Consider the following 21291-nt stretch of genomic DNA (forward strand, 5'->3'; position numbering starts at 1 on the left):
GCAATGAATTATTCAGAAACAAGACAGAAAATGTTGTCAAGAATGAATGTCATTAGTAATACACCATAACTTAAAGGCTAATGTGATTCTGCTCTCACATTTAAACAACCTTCTACTTTCCTTCCCTCCTTCTCTTTTGTGGTGGTTTCTAAAAGTGCCATGAATTATTCCTTCCCTCCATCTACCCACACTGATTTAGGGCTCATCTCCTGACTCGCTTTGGCTAAAAGGCACTTAGAAACATGGTGTAGTGATGACTGGGAATTATTCCACCTGATGAGGTAGCATTTGCCAGAAGTTGAGTGATTTTGAAAAACAACTAGCATTTATTTAATGCTGACTGGCAGACACTCTTAGAAGCACTTTGCATATGCTCATTTTGTCATCATAGCAGTCATGTGACGTGGGAACCATTGATAGCCTCGTATTTCAGATAAAATTGAGAGTGTTTAAATAACTTTTCCAAGGTCCTGTAGCTTCTGCATTTGAACCCAGACAATATGTTCCAAAGGTTTTGCCCTCAGCCTTTGCTGTTGCCTTTTAGATATGGAGAAACAATTGTCCACTAGAGGTTTTAGCTGGACAAAGGAATGCAAGAGGGTGGGTTTTGGTCTGGGAAATAGAAGATTATCTTTGAGTATAATGGAAAAATAATAGATATAGTTTACTGACTATTGGTTAATGGTGAAGGAGAATGAATAATTAAAGATTTTTTTAAAAATGTGGGAATGACCCCTACTTCTGCGAGGCTGTCTGCCATTTGCTTCCCTGTGGTTAATTTGGATATACTTCCTTGAGTTTTGTGATGGTAGTAAGGTGTCATGCCAGCATCCCTGTCGGACTCTGAGAATCAAAGGCAGTTTTCAGCCTGGCTCTGGAAGCCTGCCCTTGTCCTCCCATCCTCCCTCTTTTTCACCAGCACCTGAGGCTATGGAGAATTTGTATGAACTGCTGCTTCCCTAATCTGGCTTCTTACCTTGGACTTTTCTCCTCCTGTTCCTTTTCCTCTGGCTCCCATGGAGATAATTTATTTCTTTTAAATTCCTGATCTAATTTCTAGTTTTGACTTATTCCCATTTGTCTGAGACCTTTGTACAGCTCAGATTTGGAGTCAGAAGCCCCAGGCAGGAGTTCTGCCCATGTCCTTACTGGCTGTGATAACCTTGGGCAGGTCACATGAGATCCTGATCCTTGTATTTTTTTCTCTTGAGTACCCTTGCCCAATCTACTTCACAGTGTTGTGGTTTGAGTGAAAAAAATTCATGAACATGTCTTTTAAAGCATACAACAGACATAAATGTATGATGTTAGTAATAGTCCCAGCACCCCCGTGTAGCGTCATCCATTTTTTGCCTTGGTGTTCTGCCTGGGCTTTAGCCATGGGAATTTTACTGTTGCTTGCTTATTCACCCAGACACCTGTGATAGCCTTACTCTCTTTGAATTTCTTAGCACTTGGCACAGTGCTAGCTGCCATGGGTAGGAGCTCAATAAAGGTTTGAATGAATGGATCAAGAATGTCTGTCTAAAGGAAGTTTGGGTTGTAGTTTTTTATTTCTGAGCAAAGCCATCCTTAATCTTTCTCTACTTCTTGAAGTTAGCCTTGCTAAAAATCAGGCTTTTGATTTCTTTATAATGTTCATTTTGCAGGATGTTAAGTTCCGGTGCCTGTGGTTGCCTCCCCCAAGACCTACGCTCTATACTCTACTCTGCTACTCTATAAATATTCTTTTGATGAGTCTTTGAAGAAACAAATGAGTCAAGACTTGATTCAAGATTTTGTTACAGATGTGAAACACTTGATATTTATTCTTTGTTTATTCCTTTTATAAATAAGTACTGAGTGTCTTTTATGCACCAACTTTGTTCCTGGGACTGGAGATAGAGTAGTGAACAAAACAGGATTACTGCCCTCATGCAGTTTACATTCTAGTAGGGATGCTAAACAATGCAGAAGTAAATGATCAAGTGGGATAATTTTAACTATTCTTAAGTGCTATAGGGGAAGTTGTGTGAGGAGGACTCCCTGGGGAATCAAGATCCCTCAACATGTGTAGATGAACTGCGTATGTTACCAGTCTTATACTTCTAGCTTCACTTATGTATTGAGTTACCTTAAATGAGTCTACTTGTCTTGCTAGTAGTGACTACTTTTTGCTTTCTCGTCTACGCTTTTCTTTTCCTTCTCCCACCCCTTACCCTTTCCTTCCTTCCTTCCTTCCTTCCAGGGATAAAATTCAAAGCCTCAGGCATGCTGGCATGCACTCTATCACTGAGCCATGTCCCTAACCCATAGGAAGCTTTAAACTCAGAACCATCTATACCTCATCCACAAGAAAGTTATTGGATTGCTGAGGAAGAAGGTGTATGGTACCTGGACTTTTGGCTTCATGAGATCATCATCGATATCAAGGCTCCTCAAAGTTCTTGAGAACTCTCTTTGTTCAGGTTGCTATTTCCAGTGTCTCGGGGGTACCAAAGGAAGAAAAGGTAGGGAAGTTGCTGATTACCCAATAATCTCTCTGTACCATCCTGCTGCATCGGTGCACTCACATTCCCCATGTTTGGGAAATTATTTGCTCACTTAGGGCCTTCTGTGTTTGGGGCCTTCCATTAATTGCAGGGCCTACCAAGCAAGAAGGCACAGTAGAAGATGAAAAGTAAAGAGGGACACATGGAGTACATCTAGATTTATTTGAGGAGGTGACGTGACTGAGCCAGCTGTATGAAGATCTGGGGATTGGGGCAGTATCTCTGAGCATCACAATTAGAAAACATATTAGGGAACTTTGGGGTCACAGAAAGAAGTCATAGTGACTAGAGTATAGGAAGTGAAGGGAAGAGTGTTGTACAATTAAGTTGATTCAATACAAAAAGTCTTTCAGGGCCTTGTAGTTTGCATTTCATTTTAAATACTGTAATGAAGGCTGTTATATGGGTTCAAGTAGAGGAGTGATCTGACTTGATTGATATTATTAAATTTTCAAGTTGCCTGCTATAGGGAATGGGAGAATGGTAGAGGCAGGGAGCCTAGGCAGTGGGTGGTAGTTACAGCCCCATATGGATTCTTGGCAGTGTAGACCAGGCAGAGCCTTGGAGGGCAGAAGCAGCTCAGGGATAGGACACATGTTGAACATGAGCTGATAGGGGAGACTGATATGTTGGAGATGGGTGGTGAAGGAGTGAACCCAGAGAATGCTAGACTTAGGCTTGAATAGCTGGCTGCTGCTGATGCTTGGTGATAACTGTTATTGAGATGGAAAAACCTGACAGATTTGGAACTGGATCTGATGGAGAGGACTTCCCTTTGGCAGTGTTTAATTTGAAAGGACTTTTATTTTATTATTATTATTTTTTAATGCCTCCTTTTTTTTTATTGTAAACAAATGGGATAGATGTTCTTTCTCTGTTTGTACATGGCGTCAAGGCATACTATTTGTGTAATCATAGATTTACATAGGGTAATGTTGTTTGATTCATTCTGTTATTTTTTTCCCTTCCCCCCACCCCTCCCACCCCTCTTTTCCCTCTATACAGTCCTTCCTTCCTCCATTCTTGCCCCCCTCCCTAACCCTAACTCTAACCCTAACACTAACCTCTCCCTCCCCCCATTATGTGTCCTCATCCACTTATCATTTGACCTTTGGTTTTTTGAGATTGGCTTATCTCACTTAGCATGATATTCTCCAATTTCATCCATTTGCCTGCAAATGCCATAATTTTATCATTCTTTATGGCAGAGTAATATTCCATTGTATATATATACCACAGTTTCTTTATCCATTCATCAATTGAAGGACATCTAGGTTGGTTACACAGTCTAGCTATTGTGAATTGAGCAGCTATGAACATTGATGTGGCTGTATCTCTGTAGTATGCTGATTTTAAGTCCTTTGGGTATAGGCCAAGGAGTGGGATAGCTGGGTCAAATGGTGGTTCCATTCCAAGTTTTCTAAGGAATCTCCACACTGCTTTCCAGAGTGGCTGCACTAATTTGCAGCCCCACCAGCAATGTATGAGTGTACCTTTCTCCCCACATCCTCGCCAACACCTGTTGTTGCTTGTATTCTTGATAATCGCCATTCTGATTGGGGTGAGATGGAATCTTAGGATGGTTTTAATTTGCATTTCTCTTATTACTAGAGATGTTGAACATTTTTTCATATGTTTGTTGATTGCTTGTAGATCTTCTGTGAAGTGTCTGTTCATTTCCTTAGCCCATTTGTCGATTGGGTTATTTGTATTCTTGGTGTAGAGTTTTTTGAGTTCTTTATATATTCTGGAGATTAGTGCTCTATCTGAAGTATGATTGGCAAAGATTTTCTCCCACTCTGTAAGCTCTTTCTTTGCATTGCTGATAGTTTCCTTTGCTGAGAGAATGCTTTCTAGTTTGAATCTATCCCAGTTATTGATTCTTGCTTTTATTTCTTGTGCTATGGGAGTCCTGTTGAAGAAGTCTGGTCCGAAGCCGACATGTTGAAGATCTGGACCTACTTTTTCTTCTATAATTTGCAGGGTCTCTGGTCTGATTCCGAGGTCCTTAATCCATTTTGATTTTAGTTTCGTGCATGGTGAGAGATATGGGTTTAGTTTCATTATGTTGCATATGGATTTCCATTTCTCCCAGCCCCCTTTGTTGAAGAGGCTATCTTTTCTCCATTGCATATTTTTGGCCCCTTTGTCTAGTATGAGAAAATTGTATTTATTTGGGTTTGTGTCCATGTCCTCTATTCTGTACCATTGATCTACCTTTCTATTTTGGTACCAATACCATGCCGTTTTGGTACTATTGCTTTGTAATAGAGTTGAAGATCTGGTATTGCGATACCCCCTGCTTCACTCTTTCTACTGAGGATTGCTTTAGTTTTCTGGGTTTCTTATTCTTCCAGATGAATTTCATAATTGCTTACTCTATTTCTGTAAGGTACATCATTGGGATTTTAATTGGAATTGCATTGAATCTGTATAGCACTTTTGGTAGTATGGCCATTTTGACAATATTAATTCTGCCTATCCAAGAACATGGGAGATCTTTCCATCTTGTAAGGTTTTCTTTAATTTCTTTCTTTAGTGTTCTGTAGTTCTCATTGTAGAGGTCTTTCACCTCTTTTGTGAGATTGATTCCCAAGTATTTTATTTTTTTCGAGGCTATTGTGAATGGGGTAGTTTTCCTGATTATTCTTTCCAAAGATTCATCACTTATGTATAAAAATGCATTAGATTTATGTGCATTGATCTTATATCCCGCTACTTTACTGAATTCACTTATGAGTTCTAAAAGTTTTCTGGTGGAATTTCCTGGTTCCTCTAAGTATATAATCATATCATCAGCAAATAGGGATAGTTTGAGTTCTTCTTTTCCTATTCGTATCCCTTTAATTTCTTTGGTCTGTCTAATTGCTCTGGCTAGAGTTTCAAGGACGATATTGAATAGAAGTGGTGAAAGAAGGCATCCCTGCCTTGTTCCAGTTTTTAGGGGGAATGCTTTCAGTTTTTCACCATTTAGAATGATATTAGCCATGGGCTTAGCATAAATGGCCTTTACAATGTTAAGGAATGTTCCCACTATCCCTATTTTTTCTAGTGTTTTGAGCATGAAGGGGTGCTGTATTTTATCAAATGCTTTTTCTGCATCTATTGAAATAATCATGTGATTCTTGACTTTAAGTCTATAGATGTGGTGAATTACATTTATTGATTTCCTGATGTTGAACCAACCTTGCATCCCTGGGATGAAACCCACTTGATCATGGTGCACTATCTTTTTAATATGTTTTTGTATGCGATTTGCTAAAATTTTGTTGAGAATTTTTGCGTCGATGTTCATTAAGGATATTGGTCTGAAATTTTCTTTCCTCGATGTGTCTCTGTCTGGTTTAGGTATCAGTGTGATATTGGCTTCATAGAATGAGTTTGGGAGGGTTCCCTCCTCTTCTGTTTTATGGAATACTTTGAGAAGTATTGGAATGAGCTCTTCTTTAAAGGTTTTGTAGAACTTGTCTGAGAACCCATCTGGTCCCGGACTTTTCTTTGTTGGTAGGCTTTTGATGACCTCTTCTATTTCATTACTTGAAATTGGCCTATTTAAATTGTGTATGTCCTCCTCGTTCAGTTTAGGCAATTCATATGTCTCTAGAAACCTGTTGATGTCTTCAAAATTTTCTATTTAGTTGGAGTATAGATTTTCAAAATAGCTTCTAATTATGTCTTGTATTTCAATCGTGTCTGTTGTGATATTTCCTTGTTCATTCCGAATTTTAGTGATTTGGGTTTTCTCTCGTCTTCTCTTTGTTAGTGTGGCTAAAGGTTTATCAATTTTGTTTATTTTTTCAAAGAACCAACTATTTATTTTGTCAGTTTTTTGTATTGTTTCTTTTGTTTCAATGTCGTTGAGCTCTGAGTTTAACTATTGAAAGGCCTTTTAGACCCTCATGTGATGCATTGACTTTGAGAGTAGGGCCCACAGGGGGAGATACCAGGGCTGCAAATCAAAATTGGGAGTCCTCAGCAGAGAGATGAAATTTATCTTTTGATAACCCTCAAGATTTGAGGGTTAGGCTATTTCTTTCTTATTATAGGTTTATTTTTGTAGTCATCATTTTTATCTGCGTCATAGGTCATTTCTTTTATTCAACTGATTAAAGAAAATATTGAACTAAATATTGTGCTAGATGCAGGGAATGTGAGGATAGGAACTATACCTAACAAAGAAAACAGATGATTCAATCAGAATTAAGACAGGCATTTAATCAGCATTCCACTGGAAATGAAGTAAAGTATAACATGTTCCAAAACAGGGAAGAACCTGGTGGAGATCACACATCAAAGGTGCAGAACTAGTCTGGGTGTGGGATAACAATGTTTCAACTGACCAGTGAGGGTGAGTGGGAGCTGACTGGGTTTATTGTGTTTCCAGCAGAGGAAACAGTTAGTGACAGATGGGCTAGCAGTTTGCACTGGAATTAAAATACACAAAACCCTTCTTGGAACTGGCAGATTCTGCATAGGGACTCGAGGATTCCTTGGCAAGCTGTGTAGCTCATGAGAATGATAATGTTCATGTGTGTTGGTAATGCTAATTTCATTGTTACCTGCTTCCACACAGGTAAATTTGTTAGTTACTAGCAACTTTTACTGCTCTGTGCTCAGTGTTATTTTTGTGCAGTAAATGTAACATAAAATTGGCAGCTTATATTACTTGCTAATATGTGTGAGTTCAAAGAAGCAGGGAAAATTTTTGTAGATCCATCTGCATTATTGTTAATTTTATAGAATTTGAACATAGTAATGGGTATGTTTCCATATAGTCACAATTTTAGAACTGCAAAAGCAATTGACCACCACTATTATAGATTGAATACCAACATATTTTTTTCTTGAGTAATACTTGTAGAATTTTAAGGAAGCCCTTTTAATTTTGTTCGGGTTACTAGTGTATTCTTTCAAAGCACTAACTCCTTGGTCAGGATCCTGTAAATGGTACAAGCAGCCTTGTTAGCTGAGGAAAATATACAAAAGTGTGTTGACAGTGGATATCTACTCTGATTCTCAGAATTGTGAAGTTTCTCTGGGGCTCACTGGTACCCTCAGCAGATGTAGCCAAGTTGCTGTTCAGACCTAGAGGTTGTTGTCTCTGGGCTAGTCCCCAGTACCACCCGCTTATCTACTTGCAGTTCCTGATCTTAGCAAAACTGTCTGGTACAATGGGGACAACTCTAGGAGCACTTGGCAGGTCCCACAGGAACTGAGTAGGAGTGGGGACAGGTCACCTAGAAATAGGAGGGAAGGTGGAACATATGAGTCCAGATGAGCATGACTGGGTGGATATGGTAAGGAGCATGTGCTGGTTCACTTGAGTTGGTTACTCTTTTCATGCCCAGAGAGTTATGTTGGGAGGGAGGAAAGATTGGTCCATGAAAGACTCCACAGGCAATGTTTGTTTCCAGAGGTATAAACCCATCCCTCTTCAAGGCCTATGTCGAAAGCTGCCTCTTCCACATATCTCTCCACATCCCCATCCTCTAATAGGAAGTCATCTTATCCCTCCCCCAGACCCACCTACCTCTTCCACCTCTGACCTTTTAGCTGGCCTGTCAGTGCTGTGCCCACATCAGTTCTTACCTCCTTGAGTCGGTCTCACAGTCTCCTGCACAGGTCTTGTGGTGGTTGGCACCCCAGATGCAATTCAGAACTCTCTTAGGTAAAGAATAAACAAATGGGAATACTGTTTTGTTTTGCCTTGTAAGGGGATAACGCTAGCTTTCCTTCATTTCTGAAAAGGTTGTTTCTGAATTCTGCTAATTGTGAAAATGAAAACATTTTCTTTTCAGATAATGTGGATGCAAGTGATCTTAAGCAGTTTTTTGAGACCAACTATTCACAGATATATTTCATCTTCTATGAAAATTTTATAACACTGGAAAATAGTTTAAAATTAAAAGGTAAGTATTTCTTTAATTTTTTAAATATTCAGGAAATTTTAGAAGTTGTATGTGTTATGAGCCATACATTCTACATTTTTAAGCTTTATTTGTTTTCTTATTAGGCCTTCAGCAAAGCTGTGAGATCATGATGGAATGGTTGATATCTTTGTTTCCCTTAAGCCTTCCCTTTTACAAATATTAATTAACAACTAATAGGTAAAGAGAAAATAGAAGAGTGACCTGCAGAAGGTATAAGTTCCAAAGGAATAATTTATTTAAAAAGAAGGAGCTGGGCACAGTGGCACACACCTGTAATTCCAGTGGCTCGGGAGGCTAATGCAGGAGGATGAAGAGTTCAAAGCCAGCCTCAGCAAAAGTGAGGTGCTAAACAATTCAGTGAGACCGTGTCTCTAAAAGGGCTGGGGATGTGGCTCAGTAGTCGAGTGGCCCTGAGTTCAATCCCTGTTCCCCACCCCCACCAAGAAAAGGAGGAAAATTAATATATGCATGGTATTAAAAATTTAGATTCCATTAGAAGGCTTGGAATGAAAACAGAAGTGTCTTTTTTGACCAGACTTTCTCTCCTCCTTTGCAGAAGCAACCTCTGTGGAAAATTTTCTGTGTATCCTTCCATATGTATTATTAATGTATCATATTTATGGTTTTGCCTACATGTAAAACATCATTTGAAAGGCAAACTAAAAATGTCACATATACATTCTGCTGTGTATTTAAGTGGCAGCATAGTGTAGCTGGGGGATCCAGCTTAGCCTCAGAGCATTTGACCTGTCTCTGGGGTGGCTTCCTCCTGTTAGCATTAAACAGGTTAACAGGTATCCTAGGATTTTAGAACGGATTTTGGCACATATACATGATCAATAAATGATAGCTGGTATCACTATCTTCATCTTTTGTTTTCATGTTATCTGTTGGGGAAATTATTTTAGTTAGGAAAAACAAACCAAAGATCCTTGTCTACTCTATCACACCATTCAACCCAACATTCTGACATCATATTTTGCAGCGAGCATTCTCTAGGTGCCCTGTAACTCAATTCAATCCTGATGCTGATGCTTTCTTCTTGGAGATAGCATTAGATCTCACAGGTTAAGGTCTCAGTTAAGAGCTTCAAATTGCCCTCACTTCAGATTGCCAGTCAGAAGCCCTAGGTTGTGACCTTTTCCTGTAATCAGTTGGCTATAATTTGGGGTTCCTAAGACTTGCTGCATGGGTTTGATTAATTGGCTAGAGCAGTTCACAGAACTCAGAGAAACACTACCTGTTTACTCATTTACTATAAAATGTTTTCCTATTTATTACAAAGGTTACAAATGAATAACCAGATGAAGAGAATCAGTGATATCTGGAAGGGTACAAGGTGACCTTTTTAAGTAAGGAGGAAAAGATAAGATGATGAGTGTAGACACAAAGACTTATTGAGGTCAAGAGGAAAAATGGAGGGGCTTCCTGTCAGATGCCCTGATTGCTCCAAACAGAGGAACATGTCAAGTGTGGAGGGGAAGGGATTTGGGACCAGGCAACAAGGTGGGCTCTGACCTATGATAGGTGTCTTGGAGTTAAGTGAATGCTGTATGCTCAAACTAATCATCAAACTAATAATCATATGTGAGCATGTACCCAGAATACCAGTGTGTTTTATTTTTAATGGATTTCTCGTTCTCCACCCCAACCCCTGTGATTTACAAATTAATTTAAATCTTGAGTTTGATTTTTTCCACATTGGTAAATATTTCAAATATGAAATGGTTTGATATTTACCTACCCTTACTTTGATATTTCCTGCCCTTACTCCACTTCACTTTCTCTCACAGGTGTGTGGAGTATTAAAGTGTGATATTGTGTACAATTAAAATAGCCAAGAAAAAATTGAAACCCCAGATTAAAAAAGAAACTCCCTCTTTTTAAAGGGTCCCCCCTTTCTTCTTTGTCTTTCCCTACTGTTCTCTTTCCCCTTTCTTCTATCTATTCTTTTAGGAAAACATGGCTGTTCAAGACTATATCATTTAATTTGTGCTGCATAACAAACTGACCCCAAACTGAATGCCCCAAAACAGCAAACATTCAAATTATGATTCTCTAGGTTCTTAATTAGTTCTTAATTAGACTGGCTCATGGCTCTGAGGTCAGCTGGTGTTGGATGGCCTCATTCATATGTTTGGTGATTGGCAAGCTGCTGACCAGCGTGCCTTAGTTCTCCATGTAGCTTCTCATTACCCAACTAGCATATTAGATTGGACTTTTTCACTTGGTGGCAGAGTCCCAGGCTCAGCAAGTCTCTCACATTTGCTAATGTCAGGTTGGCCAGAGCAAGTCACATGGCATCCCAGATTCAAGGAATAGAGAAAAAAAAAAACATCTCTTGAAGGAGTGGAAAGACTGTGTTCATTTTTTTCAATTTAAGAACTCAGTGAAGAACCACTAAAAACAGGGTGACATTTTTGAAGTTTCTTGCTTTTAGTATAATCTGTGTTATATTGAAAGTGTAGGGGAAAATAGTATGCCCCCCAAAAGGAATAAAAAGAAAATGTAGGCATAATGAAACTACTTTGTGATAACTTCAGCTTTCCAGTTATTCAGGCCAAAACTTTGGAGTTATTAGCTCTATTTTCAAAATATATCCAGAACCATTGACCTTGTCTCATTTGCCTATACCAATAACAGTGAAGCTCCTGTTATCCTACCCTAGACTGTAGCAATAACTTCAGAAAAGGTCTCCTTATCACCATACCTGCACCTTTCCCTACCCCAACATTTCTTTCAAAAGAGTAGCTGGAACCATGCTTTAAAAATGTGAGTTAAATCATAACTCTGTGGATCTAAACCCTGAAATGGCTTCTCATTCCCAGAGTCTTTACAGTGACCTCAGGCTGTACCTAATCTGACTTCCTTTGCTCCGCCTACTCTCTACTTCACCTGCTACAATCTCCCCTTCTTCACTCCAGCCTCAAGGACCTTCTGGTTGTTTTCTTATCCTGCCAAACATTCTTAGCCACAGGGACTTTGTACTGTCCAGTCCCTCTGCCTGGAGCATTCCTCCCTTAAATTTCCATATAGCTTGGTTCCTTACCCCCAGTTTTCATACAACTTGCTTCCTTACCTCTTTGAATCTCTACTAAATTGTTACTTTACCAGAAAGGTATTTCATGCTGCTCCTAATCAAAATTGCACACCACCCCTTTTTGATTGCTCCGTCTGCTTTCCCTCTTGGTTTTTCTCACTTATTAATTTATAGAGTGCCTCCTCCTGCCAGAATGTAATCTTCTTCAGTGTAGGGATTGTTGTCTGTCTGTTCATTTCTATAGCTTTAGGAGCTAGAATAATCCCTGAATTATAGACCTTCTTTAGTATTTGTTCAATGAATGAAACCTACCTCATGGAACTCTGGAGATTCAGTTAGATCAGGGGCTTGCTCATCTAGTTTGTTGCCTGTTTTTACCCGTTCATCTATATATTGCCCATGACTACTTTTGCATGTCACAATAAATGAAGACTGTTCCTGGAGGTATTGTGGTGACTATTATTGTTATTATCAAAAGAACAATATACCATTGCCCAAAGAGATAATACCACTTTTTATAGATGTTTCTTGCTCTGTGCCTGTTTCTGTTACCAAGCTAGAAGTCTTTGTTTTTGCTGACATTCAACTACAATTTGAGCTGATAATAACTAGTTGAGAAATTAATGAATTACCTGCTACAGGTTGAGGAACATGGAATCTGTATCAAAATATCTAGTAAAGGGCAGCTCTGTTTTGGCTCAGTTGTCTACTGCATTTCTTATTTTTGCCTCATGCTGCCTCTAGATATTTTTGTATAAATGAATGTTTATTGATGCTTAAATGTTTTAAGGTGTCTTTTAACATAATATGTAGTAACCTAAAGTTTAAATGTTATCATGATAACTATTTTCTTTTAATATTTCAGGGAATAATAAGTCACAAAGGGAGGAGCTGGACTCCATCCTCTTTCTTTTTGAAGTAAGTTTTGGTTAATTCTTTCAGCTTTCAAGATTTTTATAAAAGATATGGTGTTTTAGATTTTTAATTTCCCTTGAAGACAAATAGAAATAAATGGCTATGGATAAATGTGTCCATCTGTCCGTCCCTCCCTCCCTCCCTTCCTTCCACTTTTACAAACCATGCAGCAAAGAATGTTCTTGTGATTTTATTTTTTAAAAATTTGGGAGATTTTTTTCCTGCATAGGTACCTATAAGTGAAGTTATTAGATGAAAGAATTAAGTATGTATATTTTAAGGATGGGGGATGTAGTTTAGTGGTAGAATAGTTGCCTAGCATTTCCAAAGCCTTGCGTTCCATCCCTAACAGTACCATAAATAAACAAACAAACAAGAGTATGCACATTTTAAATAGTAATAGTGCTAAACTTCTTTCCATCATGAAGATCATATAAACATATCTAAGTCTTATATAAATTTCCTATGCTAGAGATGATTTGTCTTTTAATATATGCAGAACTCATTGTTTCTAATGTGTATTTTCTGACTACTAGTAAGGTTGTGATCTTTATTCGTATCTGAATATCTGTATGTTGATAATATTCTCTTAAAAGCTGGAACAATGTTTAGCTGCAGGCTTTGATGTATTAAGCTTAAAATCTTTCTTGCCCAGATGTGTTAGGTAATTGCCAGATTATGGGTACCTGAATAGCTACCCTCAGAACTGAACTATAAATTCTGAAAGTTAATTGTTGATTGTGCAGAAATTACTCATGGTTAGAAGTATTTAGGTTGGTGCGACAAGATAAACTTTTTTGACTGTGGAGGACAGGCCAAATGTGCACTTGCTGCAGAGCTGACTGGAGGGAAATACCAGGGAAAGAAAGCTTTCAATGGGAGCATGGTGAGTGACTGACTGTGTTTATGAAATAAAGCAAGATATGTGAACTTGCCGCTCAGGACTTGGCTCATGATTGGTGCTCAATAACGTGGTTCTCCTCTTACTCCTGTGAGAGATGTACTCCTTCCCCAAAGTAGCAGACATTAATTCATAGTATATTTTATAGTGGTTATTGTGTTTCCTGTGGTTACCCTCTGTGAATGAACTTTCTGCAGAGGAGTTATTTTTAAGAGGAACTTTAATTAAGTCTACCACTTAAATATGAATATGCCGACCATTTGTTTGAACTCTTATGTTAATTTCAGTTATTTTATTTCTGTAATGGGTAATACATACGTAAGTTTTAGAATGTGCTAACAAAGCCTGTACTGTTGATACCCTACCCTTCTCCATTTCATGGACTAGAAGCTACTCAGGTGGTCCTCCTTGTTGTCATTCTTCCTTACCTCTGGAGGCAATCACTCCGTGGAATTGTATCATTGACTGACAGTGGCATAGTATTTACATATAACCTACATACATTCTTCAGTATACTTTAAATCATCTCAGGATGACTTAAAATACTTAATATAATATAAATGCTATGTAAATAGTTGTCATACTATTTGAGGGAATGTGACAAGGAAAAAAACAAAAAGCCTATACAGTTCTTGGCTATTATCTTTTCAAATGCTGATACTTGTCTGTACTTTCTAGGATTCTTATTTAAACTTCTTGATCTATCTTTTCTGTCTCTTAAGATTGCTTTTATTTTCTCTTCCCCCAAATCTCTTGTGTTGCATTCTGGGAAATCTCTTCAATTCTTTCTTCCAGTTCACTAGCTCTCTTCATTCAGGTCTAACCTACTGCTTAACCCAGCTATTGAGCTGTAAATTTCAGTGATTTTTTTTTTCATATTTTCACATGTTTTTGAGTTGGTATTCTTATGTAACTGATTACTTTTGGTAACCTCTTGATCCTTATTCCTTTTTAGACATTTTAAAAATTTTCTTAAATGTTTATTGTATAATATTTCATATTTTATATCTGACAATTACAATATGTAAAGTCCCTAATGGTCAAAACCTATTGGCTATTTCAGTTGTCTCTCACTCGGAGTGATTTCTTTTCTTGCATATTTTGTGACATTTGACTTTGAGATCAATATTAATTGGACACAGAACCAATATTTATCAATCCTGGTTTCTTCCAGATGGTTTTTCTTTTCTTTGACCAGGAATCTGGGACTGGTCTTGATTGGGATCACTTTAGCTCTCTTTGAGGGTCCTCCTGGTTTATTGCTATCATTTCAGGTTCAGTACCCAAGACTTAGTCTGGGGTGGAGCTTGGGGGGCACAGACATCTGGAGATCCTAGTGCTGATATTGGCATTAACTCCCTGGCACCCTCCATTTTTTTTTTTTGCTTGTTGATCTCAGGTCACATTGTGGCTCATGTTTCATCTCCCTCACTCTTCCTTCTTTGTTCTCTTCCTCTGCTAATTTTTTAGCCCCTCATTAGTTTCTCTAATGTCTCAAGAATTATATTTATTGATCTCAGGACTAGCTGTCCTACAACAGAAAAGTCCTTCATGGATCCTAGTCTTAAACCCCCCATAGAAGTTTCAATACCTTCCCTTCATGTCCAAAAATTCGATAGTAGGAAGGATTAATTAATTTTTACACAGGATTAGTTGCCTATATAATAGAACAAATATGTATCATTCAAAGCTTCATAAAGGTTTCATTTTGTGTAGTAAATACAAATGAATATGTTATGCTCTATTCTCTGTCTTAGCTTCTTAATGAGACTATACAGTTCCTGAGGCAGGCAGCCATTGCGTACAATCCTTTGTATCCCCCACAGTGATTTGCACTTGATAATATTTGTTGTTGGATTAAAGTCTCTTAAATTCTCAGCTTCCCTCTTGTGGAGTTATTTGGTACTTTTATGTTAAAAAAAATTATGTTTCCTCACCTAGAACTTTCTAGATAAAAAAGATAAGAAACAAGTATCAAATGAACTGACTAGTTTTATTTGGTTTTAAATTTTAAATTGATTTACCTCTGATTAGCCTTTAAACATCTAATCTTCTCAATTGCTTTGCCACAATGATGGGAGTATTCTTCATCTCATTGTCCAGTTAGGTAATCACCTCATGAGGAATTGATGGGGAATTGATTGCCCAAAATGAAGCTAGTGCAACTGAAGGACTTAATTTTTACTGTTAATAATTTTACTTGATTTACATTTGAAATAGCCACATTTGACTAGAGGTTACAGTGCTAGACAAAGAAGTTCTAGAGTCTTCCATTAAGAGCTCTGTTACTTTGAAAGACCATTCCTCTTTGTTATATCTTCAGCATCCTATATATCTGTGTCCTTGCAGGGCAGGGAACTTTAGGGGTTAGGGTATTACTGAATAGTTTCTGTGGGCTTCCTGTTATTACCAGAGTATGCTTGACTGAGGGGAATGATTATTTACCTCCATAAACTGGAGGCACATGTATCCGAGGTGGTTTTCTATAACTGCAAAACTGAAAAGCTATGCACAATTTCATCTACTCTTTTCATGCTTGCTTTAAGATGAAAATAATATTTAATTATGGCCAATCAAGTTACTTAGTATTTCATCTTCCTACCATACCTTCCACTTCTTTCCATCTATCCTCTTCATGCCAAGCTTAAAAAATATTTAGTGTCATTTCAGAATGATGCATGGTGTTTCTTATTTTCTCTTCCTTTGGTAGAGGAAGAGTCTGGTTTGGTAAGCATTGAGGTAAAAGGCAAATTACAGCAGGTGATCTACACAGCAGGTGAATGCCAATGACAACTGGGCTTCTTATGGGCATACAGAAGAAGGAAAATAATACTGTAGACACCAGTGTTTATTTGTTCCTATGATATTAAAGATATCAATTGGATTGTTTGAGATTTACTCCAGGCTTCCCATGTGCTAACTCCCTTTCCCCCCTGCAGTGTGGTGGTAATGATGGATTGGACAGTAAGGCTCATGTGCCTGCAGTCTTGCTGGGTATAGCTTTGTTGGGGAGTCATAATTTGACCAGTGGTGAATCCAGGTCTGTAGTGGAATTCTATCTTTCTTAGTGGAATTCAACATGGGTCCCTTGTTCTTTGTTGCTCTGAGTGAGCTTGTATAGATTGTGAGTTTAGCTTCTAATTCTTTTCCTTAAAGTAGGGACACAGGACTTTTAATGACTTTCTTAATAATAGTAGCATAACTGGATCCAGTGCCATGCCTGGAGTTATGCAACAGTGGGTTAAACAAATGACTGGATTTTACTTTATGTGCCTTTGCTTTATCTATGCCATCCAATAATTTAATGTTGATTTATTTCCATATAAAAGTTATTTCTAACTTTTCATATTTAGTAGCACTGTTTTACTTCAGATATTAATAGTAAATTGCTTGATGAAAAACTAGAATTAGGAACACAATAGGATTACAAACAATTCTGAGATACATATTTCCCTGTCTTATTCCCCTCCTCCTCATTGCTTCTTTTTTTGCTGGAACTATATATTATTTCCAACTTTTGAAAAGGAAAAAAATTAGAAGCTCCTGTGGAGTTTTGATGAAAATGTTTGGTCTGAGCCCCAACCAACACATTCAGGCCACGTGTCCTACAGAATTAAGAGTCCCTTTTCTTTCTTTCTACAAAGAAAATAGCAGGGCAGTGGATCTTATTTTAACAATCAACTCATTTCCATAGCTCCTGCTTTCCTTTGCTTGAGCAGTCCTCCGCACTCCTCCCTCCTGCCCATACCAAGGTAAAGAACTTCCTTTTACTCTTAGGCTATTACTGCTTGTTATTTCTTTTTTCCATAAAGACCACTTTACTATTATTGAGTGGAGGAGGGACAAGAACAATAAAATGAACAAGAAAAGCAGATTCTTCTCAGACCCTTACACTTTTAAGTTCTTATTGAAGATTTCAAATATTTGGATGCTTCAGTGGATCTTTCTTTTCCAAAGAACAAATGAGATTTTGAATGCAGCTCTTGGTTCACTATCATAATTGTAAATCATAATTTTAAAAGATTTATTGCAGTAGGGAAAAAGGTAATATCAATTTGGATTTTCTGGAGAATATTTGAAAAGGAATTGAGCCAACGCAGACAACCCCCTTCCTATCGCACAGCTTTTCTAAGTTCTACTTGGCAAGGAAAATGCCACTGATGATCATGATCAGAATATTGTGTTGCCTTTATGATATGGATGTAATGCATTGTAACTACTTTAAATGATAATGGAGGTGTGTAATTGTTCTGACCTTCTTCATAATGTTGGTCATACTGTGGTTTATGTTGAGATTGAATTATTTTGGGAATAACCCTAAGTAATAGCATTATTATGGCTTTATGTGATCTGCCCTAAGATACTTCTCAAGCATCATCTGCAGAGATCACAGTAGAAGGCCAGCTGTGTGGCCAGTTGTGACCTTTCCTACTGATCTCATGTTGCTGTTGTGGTGAATTAGTTCTGTTATTACTTTTCACTGCTGCACCTTGTACTAGGTGCTGGGGAAATACTAAAGCCCAGGGCTTGAATCTTTTATATCTGGTATCTGCTTTTGATCATGGAATGTTCGTGATCTCTACAAACTGGAAGATGAAAAATAGAATAGAAATGTCTAATCTTAGCTGGAGGTTCTTTGAATGCATTTTTCGTGGTTAAAAATTGATTATCTTATTTCAGAATGTTAGTAATTTGAATTAGAATTCAAGTGTCTAAGTTAAAAAGAGCCATTTTTGATGAACAAATTATCTTTCAATACTGCAGTCTTCCTTATGCATTCAGACTTTAGAGGTGAGAAACTTGGTATTGAACCAACAGGATGTACTGAATTACTCAGTTCACTTTTGGGGAAGGGAAACTGGAGACAAGATGTTGTGGAAGTCTGAAATTACATTCTTGTGATTATCTGTTGCAGCACAGCTGCCCTGAGCTTCCTGGCATACTGGCCCCTGTCATGTAACATGCCACTTGACTTGCTGGTATATGACACCCTCAAGAGGAGGTCCTGTAGAAGGCAGCACTAGCAAGTGCTTCCAAGGATCCTTTAAGGGCAGATGGTGGAAACCACATCAAGACTAACTATATGGAAAATTCACAGTAAAGCTTGAGCATACTGTTTTGTTAGAAAAACAGAAGACATAAAGAGCTTTTATTTTCTCCTTTTAAATGATTAAAATTAAGTGTTTCAACACAATTTGAACAGATTAATTTTTTTAAAATGTACATTTAGAAGAGAGTGGTACAAATACTTGCTTTCTGATAAAATTTCTGTCACTTGTTTTCTGCTTGGATATATGGCATGGTAGCTGTTACAGAGTGACACCTAGTGTTTGATGAACTTGTGACACTAAATAGGTTAGAAGGGAAGCGCCTGGATTGAAGCTTTAGACCTTGGACATTTATTGAGTGAGCTTGACAGCAAGGCCAGTTGTGAGTTGACCTACATGTGTACAACACTTTCTAGTTGAGCTTAGGCAAGTAAATCCTCTGAGTTTCTGGGACGGTGAAAATCAGGTAGTGGGCTCTCACTGAGGCTTTGCTGTTTCTCTCTGGTTACTTAGGCAGAGATTCTCTAGAAGTGAATTTTTTTCTTTTTGTAAAAAATGCACAGAAAGTACAGCCAGCTCATTGAGGCTGGTACCAAAATTGGAGAGATCTGATGCGCTAGTTTTCAGCCAGAAAATGGAAGCTTGTGTGAAATGAAGAATAGCATGACAGATGTGACTGTGACTACAATCTCCTAGGTGAGAGCCTGTGTGAAAAGAAGAATTCTTTTAAATCTCTTGTAGTGAGTGCTTTCTTCAGGCCAAAACCCATCTATTATGTGTAGTATTTTATGCTTCTAATTTGAGGATTTGTGAAGGTTGCTGGATGTTAACTCATTAAATGTGAGGAGTAGTGTAATTCGGTTTTCTTTAAAAAGAGATTAGACAGTTGCAAGATCTTAAGCAAAGTAAAATAATAACCTCTTGAAATTTATCAGGTGCCTAGACCACTGTTTTTTAATATTGCAGTTTTCACATCTAATAAAATGTTTTGATATTGAATTTGAGTACCTTATGAAATGTTTTCCTGTGTAACTGTTCATTTTATTCAATATTGATGGCATTTTCTCTACTCCCTGGTTCTACCTGTCTCATGCTGGTGTGCTTTGATACTCTCCTGCCTTCTACCTCCACCTTTGTTCATACCCTGTTCCCCTGATTGAAGTGTCCTGTTGACTAGCCTTCAGGCTGTGATCTTCTGTCTCTTCTGTCTCCCTCACCCATCTTGAATGGTCTCTGTGTGATGTAATTCTAATTTCTGTTGTCTTTAGGACAAAAATTGAACTCCCAGTACAGGTTCAAGGCCCTTTCTCATCTGGCCTCTGCTTCCCTCTCATGTCCTCATCACTTATCTTACTTCCGTCTCCACTGACAACTTCTCAAAGTTGTCAAAGACAAGAAGCAGGGCCTTTTTTTTTTTTCTCCCCATACTGCTATGTCGTCTGCCTTCTGTTTTTGTTTGGTGGGCTCACCCCATGTGTTCCTCAAGATTAAATTCAAGGCTGTTTATCCTTGACAGAAAGTGTGCCTTTCTGTCTTCACTTCCTGTGCATATACTGATTTTCTTACATTTTCCCCTTAGGGTCTGTAGCTTTTAAAACAGGAATAGTGTCTTTCTTTCTTTCTCTCTCTGTCTCTGTCTCTGTCACTCTCTCTCTCTGATCCTTTGCATGGTACCTGGCACTGATAGGCACTTAATAAGAATATTTATTAATGAAATTAATAAATTGAGATAATTAAAACAGTTTCTGAATCAACTCATGCATTTAATTCATTACTTTGTTGTGGAGGTTTGTTCCCGTGTACCTCAGACATCGTTTTCTGGATTTTATTGTTAATTTTTCTGTGTTTGAAAGCCAGTTTTGATGGAGTTGGTCTTTAGTAGGGAAATTTTATCTGTTTATATTTATTACCTTTTTGTGTGAGATAATCAAATAGTTTTGGCTTTTAGCTTTGTTTTCTTGTGTGAGAGTTTGCTGAATTTTTGCTTTGTGGAAAATGTCTTACAATTTGGAAAGTATGCTTTCTGTTTTCTTTTGTCCTGGCAATTATCCTTAAAATGAACAAATGTTATATGAGCCATTTTTTCCCCCCAATCTATGTCAAGAATAATGCAGCATTTGATGATATAGCTTTATGCTTTTATTTTAACCCCACATACAAAAGTACATCTCACTTCTCAGATATTTTAATCAGTTTATACCCAGATTATTATAATAATTTTAGAATGTTACTTCTCTTTTGTTTAGGGAATTTACTTTATAAACAAATTAACACTAATTATGTAAATGCAGCTCCCTATCACATTGTTTATACACCTGCACACTTGCTTTGGATTATTTTGATTAATCTCTGTATTTGCTAAAATGTGAATTGTGGTATGTTGAGAAAGGGGGAGGTATGTAGCTGATGTACTTCCAGTTCTAGAATTTTTTTCTTTTAACTTGAAACACATATAACTGGCTATATAATTTTCAAATAGTAGTCTTCTCACGCATACCCTGAAGTCTGAATTTTGTTTGCTTCTCAAAATAGATATAATATTCTTTAGATATCTTTATCATAAATTGTATTGTTCTTGATCTGCTTTAGGACTGCTGTTTTCCTGGGTGCATCTGTGTTTTCTACTGCCCATTCCATTTGGCTTGTCTACAATGATCTCTTTACTATATTGTCCTCTGGAGCTTGTTGTTAAGGAAAAGACTGAGATCAGCCTGATTTTTGTTCACTGATGTGAATATTCTACATTTTCTATTAGGTTTATGTAGTATGTTTAATTATATATTGATTTTACAACTTTAAACATGCTTTGTATTTTTTAAATATTTTTCTCAGTTCTTTTATCTTACTTGATTCTAAGGAGGCCTTGTGATGTGCAGTATCCCAGTGTGGGGGAACATTGGGAATCTGTAACAGTCCCATCTAGATT

The 21291-nt window shown here is 37.6% G+C and overlaps 1 protein-coding gene across 1 annotated transcript in view; it reads left to right on the plus strand.

Moving 5' to 3' along the window:
- RALGAPA2 (Ral GTPase activating protein catalytic subunit alpha 2) overlaps window positions 1-21291 on the plus strand; it is a 309855-nt gene that overhangs the window by 18491 nt on the left and 270073 nt on the right. Inside the window, 2 exon segments of the mRNA XM_079124240.1 lie at window positions 8330-8440; window positions 12367-12419. Coding sequence (XP_078980366.1) covers window positions 8330-8440; window positions 12367-12419 — 164 coding nt within the window.

Source organism: Sciurus vulgaris (genome assembly GCF_902686455.1).
Source record: "Sciurus vulgaris genome assembly, chromosome: 2".
NCBI classification, from domain to species: domain Eukaryota; kingdom Metazoa; phylum Chordata; class Mammalia; order Rodentia; family Sciuridae; genus Sciurus; species Sciurus vulgaris.